The sequence below is a fragment of the Rhinatrema bivittatum genome, chromosome 3 (genome assembly GCF_901001135.1).
Source record: "Rhinatrema bivittatum chromosome 3, aRhiBiv1.1, whole genome shotgun sequence".
NCBI classification, from domain to species: Eukaryota; Metazoa; Chordata; class Amphibia; order Gymnophiona; family Rhinatrematidae; genus Rhinatrema; species Rhinatrema bivittatum.
This window is the reverse complement of record NC_042617.1, coordinates 305054012-305070137: the sequence shown is the minus strand read 5'-3', so window position 1 is coordinate 305070137 and position 16126 is coordinate 305054012. Positions and strand designations below refer to the sequence as shown.

The 16126-nt window shown below is 47.2% G+C and overlaps 1 protein-coding gene across 3 annotated transcripts in view; it reads right to left on the bottom strand.

The window, feature by feature from the left end:
- The window catches only part of RAPGEF3 (Rap guanine nucleotide exchange factor 3), a 244424-nt gene that overhangs the window by 100323 nt on the left and 127975 nt on the right, over nucleotides 1–16126 (bottom strand). For all 3 annotated transcript variants that reach the window (XM_029595109.1, XM_029595110.1, XM_029595111.1), the window contains 4 exons: nucleotides 7397–7473; nucleotides 6256–6402; nucleotides 5817–5932; nucleotides 4570–4658 (listed from right to left, as the gene is read on the bottom strand). In XM_029595109.1, coding sequence (XP_029450969.1) covers nucleotides 4570–4658; nucleotides 5817–5932; nucleotides 6256–6402; nucleotides 7397–7473 — 429 coding nt within the window. The remainder of the gene's footprint in view (nucleotides 1–4569; nucleotides 4659–5816; nucleotides 5933–6255; nucleotides 6403–7396; nucleotides 7474–16126) is intronic.

The window sequence follows — 16126 nt, the reverse complement described above, 5'->3', positions numbered from 1 at the left end:
TCCTTGTACAGGGCACATCATCAAGTTAATCGTGTATGTTCTCTTGGAGGATGCTGTCTCTCAATCATGCAAGCCTTTGAGCCCTTATAGAAGCAGTTGAAGTCCTGGCTGCAGTATAAAAAGCTCTGTATATGGAACAGATAAGGTGTTTCTCACATTCCTCCACATCTTCCAGCACTCGATAGAAGCCTGCTTGCTCAGGGTCTGACAATTCCATCAAGGGTCTTAGCTTCTGGACACATTCATGCAAGTACTGCATCATGTAGAGTCGGTGAGCTACAAACAGGGCACTCAAGGTGGAACCTTGGTAAATATTTTTCCCAAATGTATCCAACACCTTCAGGTCCTTCTCTGAGGATTTACTGGAGTAATCACAAGTCCACTTGGCATGCTTCAATGTTGATTATACCATCATGGAGTAGTGTGGCAATTGGACTATCCTAAAACTCAGGATGGTCCAATTTCTATATTTCAAGTCCAGTTTCCAGTCTGCCACATATTCATCTATAGATCCTGGAGAAGTTTATCCGCTGAAGGTTGAAGAAAGTGAAGGAGCCCAAAGATATTTGTTCTTGAATCCTTTTCTTTCCTAATACTGATAAAGTCTTTGCCAGCTTATCCAAGAACCTGAAGTAGCATATATTCTACAGAGGGGAGTATGCTGTTGGCATGTCCATAAAGGAAGCAGATGGAATCCCTATGGAATTCTCTTCATCTTCTGACCATAAGGAAACACTAAACCATGACCTCAATGATAAAGGGAGTGACTAATGTGGAGACCTATGCCGGCGCAGTGGAGAAAAATCCAGAAAGAACTTAGAGTGGATAAAGCCCAATTTCTTTTACCCTCTAATTATGAAGAAACTCCCCTGAAGGAGGAGGGTTCATCACCTCATAGTGTGTGCTTACCTCCAATGCTGGAAGCTCTTGCTCCCATGTACGATGCAACAGGTCAAGCAGAACTTCATGGATTGGAATTGCCATCACTTCCTTGGGAGCATCCATGAATTGCAGAACTTCCAGCATCCTGTGTCTGGCATCCTCTTCAGTTTGCAGCTTAAAGGGGATGGTTTCAGACATTTCCTTTATAAAGCTTGCAAATGAGAGGTCCTCTGGAGCGGAGCGCCTTTGGCTCCAGGGAGGAAGACTAAGAACCAATGTCAGGAAATATTTCTTCACGGAGAGAGTGGTGGATGCCTGGAATGCCGGAGGAAGTGGTGAAGTCCAAAACTGTGAAGGACTTCAAAGGGGCGTGGGATAAACACTGTGGATCCATCAGGTCTAGAGGAAGTGTATAAAGAGGAGGCAGCAAAACACTGCACGGAGCGGCAGTAGCCACAGAGGCATTCACGGAGCGGGATGCCAGTGGCCAGTGGTTGGTGTTCCACCTTCACGGAGCGGAAGGATGGAGGCCTGCCATCTCCATATTTAAAAAAAAAAAAAAAAACAGGGGTGGGCAAGAGTATGTATAATTAACGAAGAGTTCATAAGCTATAGGTACTACCAATTATTAGGCTTATTCAATATTTGTTGATAGATAATGTGGCTTTCAATGCATACTTCGCTTTCGATACATATCCAACATAGCTCTCTGCTTCAACAGCAGGGGAGAAGTAAAACTAATAGTACACGCATATCCAGCATAGCTCTCTGCTACAATGGCAGGGGAGAAGAAAAACAACCAATAAGGGCTGAATGGCATAGTCTGGGTGTGGGACAGGTGAGCATGGGTGTAGCTTGCTTATTGCGGCGGTTGCTACCCCTAACTAATCGGGCTTGATATTTCACTTGGATGCAGCTCCATCAATGCTCTCTGCATTAATGGTGGGGTGTGAAAGGGAAATAGAACCAAAGGTTACTAGGAGCCAGGAGAAACAGATAAGTATGAGAAAAAAAGAAGTGTGGGGCTTGCTGGGCAGACTGGATGGGGCCGATTGGTCTTCTTCTGCCGTCATTTCTATGTTTCTATGTTTCCTCTGGGAGTGAAGGCGCCGATGGGATGTCCTCAGAATCATGAGGCAGAGGAATCATCACTCCAGGGCTCGTATGACTGGTCTCCTGCACCCTGTGGTTCTTCTGATGGAGGGAGAAGCCCTAATCCAGCCAGATCAGGAGGTGGTACCGATGGAATCAGTGGAGGCACCGAAAAGGGTGGAGGCGGCACCGAGTTTGGTGGAGGCACCAATGGTATCTGTGTTTTCGACGGGCGTCGGGGGTGGCAATATTCCCGATGGCCCTGGAAATCGGGTCCGGCATCGACGGGTCACGGTCTTCATCGTCTGATGATAGAGGAATCGGGGATGATGGTGGTGGAGGAATCGGCAGCCTTGGAGGCATCATTAGTCCGGGAGGCACAGGCATCAATGGAAGTGCACGATGAGGGTGTCTAGTCTTTCCAATAGTGGAGCCAGCATTGTAGGTACCGGGTCAGTCCTCGGCATCGGAGTCTGTGCCGGTGGCGACTGATATCCTCGAAGTGCTTGGAGAACTGCCTCTTGAACCATCCGGTCCAATTCCTCCCAGAAGGCTGGTGTTGGTAAACACAGCTTCAGTGGTTGGAGGCTCCAGAGGCGTCACCAGAGGGTCCACAGGAATATGTGGAGTCTCGGCTACCAGCACCGTTGCAGGTGGGGAACGCCTCGGTGTCCCAGGTCCAGAGGAGGATGGGGGCTCCATCTCCCGGTCAGTGGTTCCATCGATGACGATGCCGGTGGTTCTTCGATGTCGATGCCGGTGCTTTTCTTGGTGCTCGGCCTGGTCCTTCTCCGGTGCCGAGGATGTCGATGCTTTTGAACGCAAAGATCCCAGTGACTGGCGGTCACCGGTGTCTCGATGGTGCTGAGAGTCGATAGCAATGGGGTTGATAAAGAAGATGCCTTTGAGTTGGCGCACTCTTAGTAGACAGGGTCGAGCGCTTAGGTTTGAATAGGTGTTCCATTTTTTTCTAAGTGGCCTTCGGAGTCATTTGGGCGCAACTGGTATACAGTTGGGACGTCATGGGAAGGCCCCCAAGCATAAAACACATACATCATGCGGGTCCGTAATGGACATAGCTCTCAGACACTCAGGGCACTTCCGAAAGCCGGTCACCATTTTTTTAAAAAATAAACTTGGTGCGCGGTCGGTGGTCGCTGGGCACCGGTGAGAGCACCGTCGGGTACTGACTGCAAAGAATGAGGTAAAAACTTACCGACACTAGCGCAGGTCGATAGTCGATGGGGAAAAAGTTTTGAAAAGTTCCGTGAGGAAAACTTGTGAGGAAAATCTCACAGAAGCTCCTGATAACCGCAAGGTAACTGCTGCGCGGAAAAAAAGAGACTGAAGGGGGACCCCTGCTGGATGCAGGGTTAGTGGCATGCTGGGCATGCTCAGTGTGCCAGTCAAAGTTCTAGAAACTTTGACAAAAGTGTTCCGTGATTGGGCTCCATCCTGATGATGTCACCCATATGTGAGGACTACCATCCTGCTTGTCCTGGGAGAAAGCAACTTATTCAGTTATCAGAAAAGATTGCTTAGCAGTAGAATGGAAAGTCAAAATCCTGTATTACTATGTTCAAAGTTAATTGTTCATCCTGGTCATGGACCATGGCCCCTAAAATGGCTACATATTATGGAGTCAGCCCGCACATCACGCAATAGCACTAGGGCCCTGCAGTTTCAGTGTGCTCTACAGAGCAGGCAAAGAGCATCAAAATTTACTAAAAGTGCATACACCCACACTTAGTCAAAGGGAAGAGGTATGTGACTAAGTTTTCATACCTCTCGTTGAAATCAGGGACAGTAACTTTAAAACAAGCTTATGGGAGCCCATACATGCGTGTTTGGGCACATTAGCAAACATATGCTGGAATTTTAAATCATGTGCACAGTTGCGCACGTATGATTTAAAATTTGCCTACCACACATGTGTGCTCCTAATTTTAAGCCATTATTCGAACAAATGTACTTCATGTACCTTCCTTAGGACTTTATTGGCTTTAACACGTGCAGATAAGAGGATTTTAAAACATGCTTGTGTGAAGGACATTCCTAGTTTTACCTCTTAGTCCACCAGCTTGCCCAGTCTATCTTAAGTTGATCCAGACCCCTCTGGTTCTTCAGCCTGCACAACCCCAGTTGACCTGGACCCCTCACCCTGTCGTGTTAGGCCTAAAAAGCAATTTTGCAGACTTATACCTCATCAGGAGCAGCAGCAAATATATGCGGTTCACAAGTCACCACACAGTGTGGCCATCAGATTTAAAATATGGATTTATGCATGTAACTGTTGGGAACGCCATGGAACGCCCATAATACACCCTAGCTCTGTCTCTCTTTTTTTTTCTTTCTTTTTTTTTTTTTACTCGCATCGCGTATATACGCACATAAATTGTGACTTTGAAAATATGGATTGTTCACATGCGGTCCAGATACTCATTTATAGAGGCCTTTCAGCGCGAGCAATGCTTTTAAAATTCACCCCACAGAGAAAGGAAAGTATTAATTCTAAAGCAATTTAGCATTAAAGTGGTGCCAGGAATAAGACCATGGCAGTGATATTGTGCTACTGTCAGAAAAACAGATATTTACCTGCAGGGTCAGAGAAGGTAGAATCCAGCTTCATGGTTTCCAGCAAATGTTCTAGAATCTTCTCTGGTGTCCCAAACATCACAGTGTACCTGAAACGAAGGACAGCAAGTCCCAGAGCTGTACAGAGCTACTGTACTAAGGTGTGTATGTGTGGTTATTAATAAGATAAAACCTCTACAAGAAATTTTATTAACAATTTTATAATTTATCCTATTTCTATTAAAACTGTGCTAGACAGAAGCATTGCTTTTTTTAATAATATTCTTCTAAGTGAAATATAATGGCCCTGATTACTTCGCTTAGTAGTGGAACAGAGGGGAAAGAACCTAAGACAATAGTGGTAAAAAATAAGGTTTGGGATATATTCATAGCACAATTACGACGAGGGCAGCAACAGTTCACTCTTCCATCACACACACTAAACCCACCACAGGCAGCAGCAGTGCAAGCTTCCCTCACTGATACTAAATCTACCATAGAACAAGTACTGCATGGGCAGCAGCAGTGCAAGATTGCCACACACACACACACACATACACACAACATACAGCAGGTACAGTACAGGCAGTACAGGCAGGTACAGTACAGGCAGCACATATATAAGCTTCCTTCACACAAACATACTGCCCCACCAAAGAAAGATACAGAACCACGCAACAGCAAAGCAAGCTTCTTTCACACACTGCCTCAGTATAGAACAAGTACAGCACATGCAGCATCAATGCAAACTTCCCTCATATGCACAATGTCCCACCACAGAAAAGGTCTGCACAGGCCCAGATTTAGGTATAAGCAACGTAGGCAATTGCCTAGGCGCCAAATTCTGAGGCCACAAAAGAGTGCAATTATGCCAGGGAGAAGCCTGCTCCAGCTATCCATTTCAGTGCAGTGCTGCTATGGCACTCTGGGACTTTGAGAGTGGTAAGGGGAAAGGGACTCTCCCCCGCCTCCCCACACATACATACTCACTTTACAAACATCCTTCCATTCTCCAACCCTGCCTATGGGTGCAAAACTCTTAAATCTGGCCCTGGGTCTGCACCGGCAGCAGTACAGTCTTCTGACACTAAGCTATGTCAGGTTGTAAAGAGTGTTCATGATACAATCATCCCATAAAGGGACATCCTGGATTTAGGGGCTGCCGGAACATTTTGAGGACTGAACCATCTTAGGGATACAGGGTCTGGAAATAGGAGAAGTCAATGAAAGTTGATAGAAAAGCCATCCCTAAAATGGATGCAGCATACTTAGAACTTATTTGGGACACTGTCTGCTGACTGGCCATGATATCCTGCGGACTCTTTTCCAGGACCAGCACCACCTTTCCGTGTTCCATCAGACGCACAGTGTTGGCCTCAACATCCTACAATGAGAACAAAGCAAGTGGATTCAGCAGCAGCACCTGTTACAGCCCATAGCACAGCTTGGTAAAAGCAAGGTCTACGGCATGGCACAGCTCAGTAACAGGAGGCTGAGGCACAGCTAGGTAACAGCATAGTTCTACACTGGCAGTATCTGTGGCACAGCCTTATTTAAATGGATTATTATTATTATTTCTGTACTTTTACCATTTAATTTTCAAAATCTATTTTTGTGATTTTGGGGCCCTGGTACAGCTGTCTGATCGTTATCCCCTCCTCTTGTCAGACCTCTCTCTCTGTTCCCCCTATAGAAATTGGCACCTACCCTGAGGATGCGGTTGAAATCCTGTTTGTCCACCCGTAAGAAATGGCAGTTATCTTCTCGCAAGATGATGGTGGCAGCCCGCGGGGCATCGTTCACTAGTGCCAATTGCCCAAAGTCATCACCCTCATGTAGCGTCGTCACAAGGCCCTGAGACGAGAAGAAAAGCAGGAGTTAGTGGCAATATAAAAGTCTGCAGAAGGGACCCAAATTGGTCGCATAAACTCATATACTAAAAGATTCTCATCTGTTGTTCATATCAGTCTAATACAAGGTATCACATCCTGCCAAGGAGCCATAAGCCAACATCCTCACACCTTAACTCAACAGTCCTCCTTTGCCTCACCTCAAGGAATCCCTCGCCGTCTATATGGTCTATGAGACGGTGATACAAAGAGATGTTAAAAAATTCAGAGATAGAGAGAGACAAAGGGAGAAAATGATAAGAAAAGAGAGAATGGGAGAGGAAGAAATAGACCCAGACAAGTAGAGAAAGGAAGGAAGGAAGAGACAGGCAAAGAAGGAAAAGAGAGAAAAAGAAGGCCAGACAGATCAAGGCAAAGACAGAAAGGCTAATATTCAAAGCATTTAACTGGATAACTCACAAGTTATCTGGCTAAATGCCAAGTTGTAAATACCCCTGATACTTAGCTGGATAGGTAATGGGCATTTCCAGGGCAGGGACAAGTTAACTGTGTAATTTATCCAGCTAATTCTTATATTAGGAGCTAGCCAAATAAATGTTTCAGCTAACTCTAGCTATGCCCTGGAATAGGTTTAAGGTTTTTTGGCCATGTTTTGCCAGACCCTGTCTCGCTTCCTTCCTTTCCACTCAGGGCCGGAGAAAGCAGGCATTAGGCCCGTGCCAACTAAGAAAAGTAGGCCCCTATGTAAGGTTCTGATGTGATACTCAATAAGAGAAATCATTTTCTAAATTTCCCAAATAATTTTTATTTATTTAAAAAGGCTTTACGAGCTTTTTTGTTAGCAAATTCTTCAATTAGAAATTAGAAATAGATATATTTAGCTTTTTTAAAAATTTTGCCCAACAAAAGTAGGCCCCTTGAACATTGTAAGCCCTAGCCAAATGGCCATGCTGGCCCCTCCTCTCTCCCGGAGGGTTCCCACTGATCAAATCACTCACCTTGCCGTGAGTAACAACATTGACAGAGCCCTTCCAGATAATATACCAGGATGTGCCCTTGTCTCCCTGGCTGAACACTGCAGAGAGAAAGAGAGACATTTGACTCAGACTGCGACTTCAACTGAGAACTGCAACAGAGCTTCAAACCTCAAACTAAGATTAATTAAAAACAAAAATGTTCCTTTTCAGCTCTTTTCAGCATAGAAATAAAGTGTTTAGGGGCTGGTTCAATCCACCTGTCTGTTTGTTCAGATGCATGATAACTTCTTGCAGTCTACACAGACTGGGTCCAAATTTTGGGCAAGGTGGAACATCTGCCTAGCACCTACCTATTCAAAATGAGCTTTGAGCCGATAAGAGTGAGGTCATTTTTTAATAGGGTCCAAGATGAAAAGCACTAGAAAAAAAATGCATATGTGGGATTTTCACTTCCTAACTGCCTTAAATTTTGTAACAAGTTTGCAGAGGAGAAAAGGACCGGTGTGTGATAATTTAGTTAGACTGCACGGAGTGAAAACTGATCAGAATATTTGGGGTCAGAAAGGGATTTTATTTACCAGTACCGGTACTTAGTATTAATTTATTCATTGCACTCTTGTCAGTGAAAGGAACTAATCCCCATTCAGAATTCAGTTATGTTTGGAGGAGGGAAGATAGTGTCCTTCTCCTTCTGAGATTGGGGGTTGGCGGCCAGGAGAGGGAGAGACAATCTGGGGGATGGGTAATCTGAAATTTTTTTGTTAAGAAGAAGTGGGAGAAGGGGGATTTCCAGTGGCAGTACATTTTGTTTTAAGAAAAAGGGGGCTCGGGAGACTTCTAGCCAAGGTACTTTAAAAAATAATAAGGGGAATTGGGAGATGGCTTCTTACTTCTCGCCATGGTACTTTTTTTTGGACAGAAAGAGGGGATCCCCAGCTGAACTCTCCTTTTAGGGTAGTAGAGGAAAGGAGGGCAATTCCCCTGATGGGTGCTATTTTTTTTCAAATATAGAGCATGGGGAGGCTGGGAGAGAAGGGGAACTGCTCCTAGGCCTTTTTTTTTTTAATTGAAGGGTCAGAGGGAGTGAGGGAAGAGGGTCCAGCAGAGTGGGGTATTTTTTTCAAATTAAAATTTTGGATAGCTATTTGTTGTTTTTTTTTAGGAGAACATAGCCGGTTAGTGCAGGATTTTCAGCACTAACTGGCTAAATTTAGCTGAATTTGTAAACTTTTTGTAGTCAATATTCAAAGCCATTTAGATCAATAACTTGTGAATTATCCATTTAAATGGCTAGCTTTGAATATTCCCCTTTCACATCTGGCTAAAGTCTGTATCCTGCTATGAATTAACCAAATAAGAAAGGGGACTATTGAGGGCGATCTGAGGAGGGGCAGGGCTAGACGAATAAATTTTACATAAGAACATAAGAAAATGCCATACTGGGTCAGACCAAGGGTCCATCAAGCCCAGCATCCTGCTTCCAACAGTGGCCAATCCAGGCCATAAGAACCTGGCAAGTACCCAAAAACTAAGTCTATTCCATGTTACCATTGCTAATGGCAGTGGCTATTCTCTAGGTGAACTTAATAGCAGGTAATGGACTTCTCCTCCAAGAACTTATCCAATCCTTTTTTAAACACAGCTATACTAACTGCACTAACCACATCCTCTGGCAACAAATTCCAGAGTTTAATTGTGCGTTGAGTAAAAAAGAACTTTCTCCAATTAGTTTTAAATGTGCCCCATGCTAACTTCATGGAGTGCCCCCTAGTCTTTCTATTATCCGAAAGAGTAAATAACCGATTCACATCTACCAGTTCTAGACCTCTCATGATTTTAAACACCTCTATCATATCCCCCCTCAGTCGTCTCTTCTCCAAGCTGAAAAGTCCTAACCTCTTTAGTCTTTCCTCATAGGGGAGTTGTTCCATTCCCCTTATCATTTTGGTAGCCCTTCTCTGTACCTTCTCCATCGCAATTATATCTTTTTTGAGATGCGGCGACCAGAATTGTACACAGTATTCAAGGTACGGTCTCACCATGGAGCGATAGAGAGGCATTATGACATTTTCCGTTTTATTCACCATTCCCTTTCTAATAATTCCCAACATTCTGTTTGCTTTTTTGACTGCCGCAGCACACTGAACCGACGATTTCAATGTGTTATCCACTATGACACCTAGATCTCTTTCTTGGGTTGTAGCACCTAATATGGAACCCAACATTGTGTAATTATAGTATGGGTTATTTTTCCCTATATGCATCACCTTGCACTTATCCACATTAAATTTCATCTGCCATTTGGATGCCCAATTTTCCAGTCTCACAAGGTCTTCCTGCAATTTATCACAATCTGCTTGTGATTTAACTACTCTGAACAATTTTGTGTCATCTGCAAATTTGATTATCTCACTCGTCGTATTTCTTCCAGATCATTTATAAATATATTGAAAAGTAAGAGTCCCAATACAGATCCCTGAGGCACTCCACTGTCCACGCCCTTCCACTGAGAAAATTGTCCATTTAATCCTACTCTCTGTTTCCTGTCTTTTAGCCAGTTTGCAATCCATGAAAGGACATCGCCACCTATCCCATGACTTTTTACTTTTCCTAGAAGCCTCTCATGAGGAACTTTGTCAAACGCCTTCTGAAAATCCAAGTATACTATATCTACCAGTTCACCTTTATCCAAATGTTAATTACTCCTTCAAAAAAGTGAAGCAGATTTGTGAGGCAAGACTTGCCCTGGGTAAAGCCATGCTGACTTTGTTCCATTAAACCATGTCTTTCTATATGTTCTGTGATTTTGATGTTTAGAACACTTTCCACTATTTTTCCTGGCACTGAAGTCAGGCTGACCGGTCTGTAGTTTCCCGGATCGCCCCTGGAGCCCTTTTAAAATATTGGGGTTACATTTGCTATCCTCCAGTCTTCAGGTACAATGGATGATTTTAATGATAAGTTACAAATTTTTACTAATAGGTCTGAAATTTCATTTTTTAGTTCCTTCAGAACTCTGGGGTGTATACCATCCGGTCTGGGTGATTTACTACTCTTCAGTTTGTCAATCAGGCCTACCACATCTTCTAGGTTCACCGTGATTTGATTCAGTCCATCTGAATCATTACCCATGAAAACCTTCTCCATTACGGGTACCTCCCCAACATCCTCTTCAGTAAACACCGAAGCAAAGAAATCATTTAATCTTTCCACGATGGCCTTATCTTCTCTAAGTGCCCCTTTAACCCCTCGATCATCTAACGGTCCAACTGACTCCCTCACAGGCTTTCTGCGTCGGATATATTTTAAAAAGTTTTTACTGTGAGTTTTTGCCTCTACAGCCAACTTCTTTTCAAATTCTCTCTTAGCCTGTCTTATCAATGTCTTACATTTAACTTGCCAACGTTTATGCTTTATCCTATCTTCTTCTGTTGGATCCTTCTTCCAATTTTTGAATGAAGATCTTTTGGCTAAAATAGCTTCTTTCACCTCCCCTTTTAACCATGCCGGTAATTGTTTTGCCTTCTTTCCACCTTTCTTAATGTGTGGAATACATCTGGACTGTGCTTCTAGAATGGTATTTTTTTTAACAATGACCACGCCTCTTGGACATTTTTTACTTTTGTAGCTGCTCCTTTCAGTTTTTTTCTAACAATTTATCTCATTTTATCAAAGTTTCCCTTTTGAAAGTTTAGCACGAGAGCCTTGGATTTGCACACTGTTCCTCTTCCAGTCATTAAATCAAATTTGATCATATTATGATCACTATTGCCAAGCGGCCCCACCACCGTTACCCTCTCTCACCAAGTCCTGTGCTCCACTGAGAATTAGATCTAAAATTGCTCCCTCTCTCGTCGGTTTCTGAACCAATTGCTCCATAAAGCTATCATTTATTCCATCCAGGAATGTTATCTCTCTAGCGTGACCCGAAGATACATTTACCCAGTCAATATCGGGGTAATTGAAGTCTCCCATTATTACCGCACTACCAATTTGGTTAGCTTCCCTAATTTCTCTTAGCATTTCACTGTCCTTCTCACCATCTTGACCAGGTGGACGGTAGTATACCCCTATCACTATAGTCTTCCCCGACACACAAGGGATTTCTACCCATAAAGATTCAATTTGTATTTAGTCTCATGCAGGATGTTTATCCTGTTGGACTACTTCCAATATTATGAGGTAGCTGGATAAGTTATCTGCCTAAATATAGACGTACCCGAAAGCAGGTTTCCCTGCACATACCAGGATCAGTCCAGACGGTGGGTTATGTCCCCCGTCCAGCAGATGGAGTCAGACAAGCTTCGGAGAGTGCTGCCTCATAAACCAGTGAGTGCACCCTCTGTAAAGCCTTCAGTAATCTTCTGACTCCAGCAGATAGGAGCAGGGGAACCTTGGCTTCCCCAGTATAGGGAGAGAGTTATTCTTTCTTTTCTTTCTCCTTTGTACTTTTGTTTGATGGATCAAGTTATTTAGATTGGAAAAAAAAAAAGTTGATTATACTGCCTTAAACTTGCAGACAGATCTGCTCTTTCACACCGTCTGGTTTCTGCTTTTCCTTATTGGTTGTATGGGGTAACTTTTGTGACTTTATTTCATTCCTTTAGGTTCTCCTTGAACCAGCTCTCCTGGGGGTGCATGTTGGAGGGTTTCAACCTCTCCACCCCTGCCGCATCCCGACCCGCAGCCCCCGAGAAGTGCATTCCTCGGGGCTGCTGACCGCAGAGAGGTAACATTCCTCTGCTGGCGCTCATGCTTCCTCGGGGTCGGTGAGTTTGAAAGCGGAGGCGTTTTCCCGCTACCCGCGGCACTGCCTGTGTTTCCTCGTGGCTCTCTTCCCCCCCCCCCCCCCCTTGCCATCATGCCGAGGGCTCTCAAATGTGCAGCGTGCGTGGAGCCGGGATCGAGGCTCTCCCACGAGGGGATTTCTACGAGGTGCCTCCCTGGTGGGGAGGGCACCTCGCAGCTGGCGGGACGTCCTTCTTCGCGCGGTCAAGCGCGCCTTCACAAGCAGGGGGGCCGGCTCCGATTCCGCTTCGCGTGGGTACGGCGGCCATCTTTGTCTCAGAGCCAGCTGCACCGTTGCCCTCAGGAGAGGATTCGGAAGATCTTGCTGCGCTGTTACCACCGGTTTTAACACCGGTTCCGCCTCTGGGACCCTATTTACCACCTGGGGATCCTCCTGCCTTGCTCCCCTCGTGCCCGCCTCCGTTTTCCACAGACTTTGTGCTCCTCATGCACAAGGCATATCTGGCAAGAATGTCCCAGCCTCCGGATTCTGCAACAGGGCCTCCGCCCCCCCAAGGTGCCCAGGGCAGCTGATACTCCTCCCAGGGGAGTCCTCCAGGGAGTCGAGGTCCCAGCGGGGGGGGGGGCGGCACCGGTGGCCCCTCTTGTTCTTCCGCATGCGGGGGGGGGGACTTGGTCCCGGATCCTGGACTGGATGATCCCCTGCTCGCTGCCCAGATGGAAGGGGACGACCCTAGGTTGCTCCGGATCTTTCAGAGAGACGAGTTGGACACTCTCATTCCACATATCCTCCAAGAGCTGGACATTGAGGCCCCCCTGGATCCCCCGCGACCCACTACCTTGGGGAAGAAGGGGGACCCAGTGCTGGCGGGTCTCCGACCAGGGCTTTTCCTACCCATCCTACCTTCCTGCAATCGTTGGCTAGGGAATGGGATGCGCCCGAAGCCTCTCTGAAGGTCAGCAGGGCAATGGATAAACTGTACCCTCTCCCTGAGGACTTCTTAGAACTACTTAAAGTTCCGAAGGTCGACTCCGCAGTCTTGGCTGTCATGAAGCATACGACCATCCTAGTTACAGGAGGCACGGCTCTGCAGGACAGGAAACTGGAAGTCTACCTCAAAAGGGTATTTGAGGTTTCTGCACTGGGCGTCCGAGCGGCCATCTGTAGCTCGCTTGTGCAAAGAGCGGGACTTCGCTGGGTACAACAACTCCTTACCTCTCAGGAGCTACCGCCAGAGGAAGCAAGACAGGCAGACCGTCTGGAGGCGGTCATAGCCTATGGAGCAGATGCCCTGTATGACCTCCTCCGAGTTCTAGCAAGGTCAATGGTCTCGGCAGTCTCGGCGCGACGTCTCCTCTGACTCCGCAACTGGTCGGCAGATTCCTCATCCAAGTCACAGTTGGAATGTCTTCCTTTTTAAAGGGAAATTCTTTTTTGGGGATGATTTGGACCAGATCATCAAGTCACTTGGAGAGAATGCGGAACATCGCCTCCGGAAGATCGTCCGCGAACCTCGAGATCATTAATCCCTCCAGAAGTTGGTTCCGCGGGCAACGCCGCTTCCACACCACCCAGACAGACGATGCCTCGGATGCCCTCTTCCAGATCTCAGTCCTGGTGTCATTCCTTTCAAGGCCGTAGACCAATTAGGGACGGGATGGCCCAAGGGGCTCCCTCCAAGTTCTCTCAATGATGCCAGGACTGACCCACTCCCCGACCCCCAGGATCGGGGGACGAATCTCTCTTTTCTACGAGGAGTGGGTCCGGATCATGTTGGATCAGTGGGTACTAGACATCCTAAGACATGGCTACGCATTGGATTTTGCTCGACCCCCAAGAGACAGATTTCTCTTCTCTCCCTGTGGACCACCTCAAAAGCAGCTCTTTGTATGGCAGACTCGACAGACTTCTCAGCTCTCGGGGCCATCCTGCCAAGTACCATCCATGGAGGTGGACTCAGGCTACTTGGTCTCCAAAAAAGGAGGGATCCTTCCGTCCAATATTGGATCTCAAGGTGGTCAACAAGTCCTTCAAGGTCCCTCATTTCCGGATGGAGACTTTATGCTCAGTGATCGCTGCAATGCATCAGGGGGAATTCCTGCCCTCCCTGGATCTGACGGAGGCTTATCTTCACATCCCCATCCTCAAAGTGCACCAGCATTTCCTCCACTTCAAGATTCTGGAGTCAGCATTTCCAATTCCAAGCCCTCCCTTTTAGCCTGGCAACCGCCCCCCACCCGAACATTCACAAAGGTAATGGTGGTCGTGGGCAGCCGCTCTCCAACGAGAGGGAATTATCGTTCACCCCATATCTGGACAAACTGGCTCATCCAAGCAAAGACATTGACACAGGGTCAGCGGTGGTTCACCCGGGTTGTGTAGCTTCTTCAGTCCCCTCGGTGGGTTGTCAACTTCACCAAGAGCAGTCTTATTTCTGTCACAGTCTTTGGATTTCCTGGGTGTGCGCTTCGACACAGCGATGGACAAAGTCTTCCTGCGACCGGATCGGGCCCAGTTGCTCCTGGGGCTGGTTCAGCGCTTCTCTTGTCTCCCCTCTCCCACAGCCTGAGATTACCTACAGGTCCTGGGATCCATGGCATCCACTATTGAGCTCGTACCCGGGCACTTGTGCACATGCGCCCCTACAGACAGCTGTCTACTCTCTCACTGGAAACTGGTGTCGCAGGAGTACCAGATCATCCTCCCACTCCTCCAGTCGCCGAGAAGACAGCCTGCTTGTTGGCTAGACCCGCTTCGCTTGGCTCAGGGAATGCCCATGAAAATTCCAGACTGAGTAGTGGTCACCACGGATGCCAATCTATCCGGCTGGGGGGGCAGTGTGCCAGATGAATTCAGTCCAGGGGCAGTGGACAAATTCTCAAGCCGCGTGGCCAATCAATCGCCTGGAAACGAGAGCAGAACGTTTGGCACCGGAACGTTTTTCTTCCCTTACATGCGGCATCGGGCGGTCAGGATTCTCTCGGACAAGTGACCATGGTAGCGTACATCAGCCGCCAAGGGGGCACGAGAAGTCGTTCATGTCTCGTTAGAAACGGACAAGTTGATGGCATGGGCGGAGGTCCACCTCTCTCGACTGGCAGCCCTCTACCATTGCGGGCGTGAACAAAATTCAGGCGGACTTCTGAGTCGACAACGTTTAGATCCCGGGGAGTGGGAACTCTCTGAGGAGGCGATGCAGCTCCTCATTCATTGTTGGGGGACCCCTCGCCCGGATCTCATGGCCATTTTCACAATACCAAGGCACCGCGGTTTCTTCAGTCACAGAAGGGAGCACGGCGCAGAAGGTGTGGATGCGCTGGTCCTTCCATGGCCACGTCACCTCCTACTCTACGTGTTCCCCCCGTGGCCACTAGGTGGGCAAGGTTCTCCGGAGGATAGAGGTCCACCAAGTTTTGGTGATCCTGGTGGCACCAAAATGGCCACGCCGTCCTTGGTTTGCGGACCTGATCAACCTCGCGGTGGACGGTCCTCTCCGCCTAGGCCACCTGCCGTGCCTACTGCATCAAGGTCCAGTATTTTTCGAACAGGCAGATCGCTTTTGTCTTGTGGCCTGGCTTTTGAAAGGCGGAGACTTAGACGCCGTGGATACCCGGAGGCCGTTAGTCTCGATTCTCCTCAAGGCTAGAAGACCCTCAACCTCATTGCTTATGTATGAGTCTGGAAGGTCTTCGAATCCTGGTGCGCTTCTCAGGAAGCATGGCCGCGGTCAGCTTCCGTGCCTTCAGATCCTTGCATTCCTCAGGAGGTTCTGAAGAAGGGCCTCGCTTACAACTCTTTGATGGCCCAGGTTTCTGCTCTTGGATCCCTGGCCCACCTCCAGAAAGAACTTCCTCTCACCCCGACATCGTCCGGTTCCTCAAAGTGGTGAAACACTTGAGGCCCCCGGTTCAGGCCCCCTATCCCTCCTGGAATCTCAACTTAGTCCTCAGGATTTTGGGCGGCCCTCCCTCCGAACCTATGCGCGCCTCCACCCTTAAGGA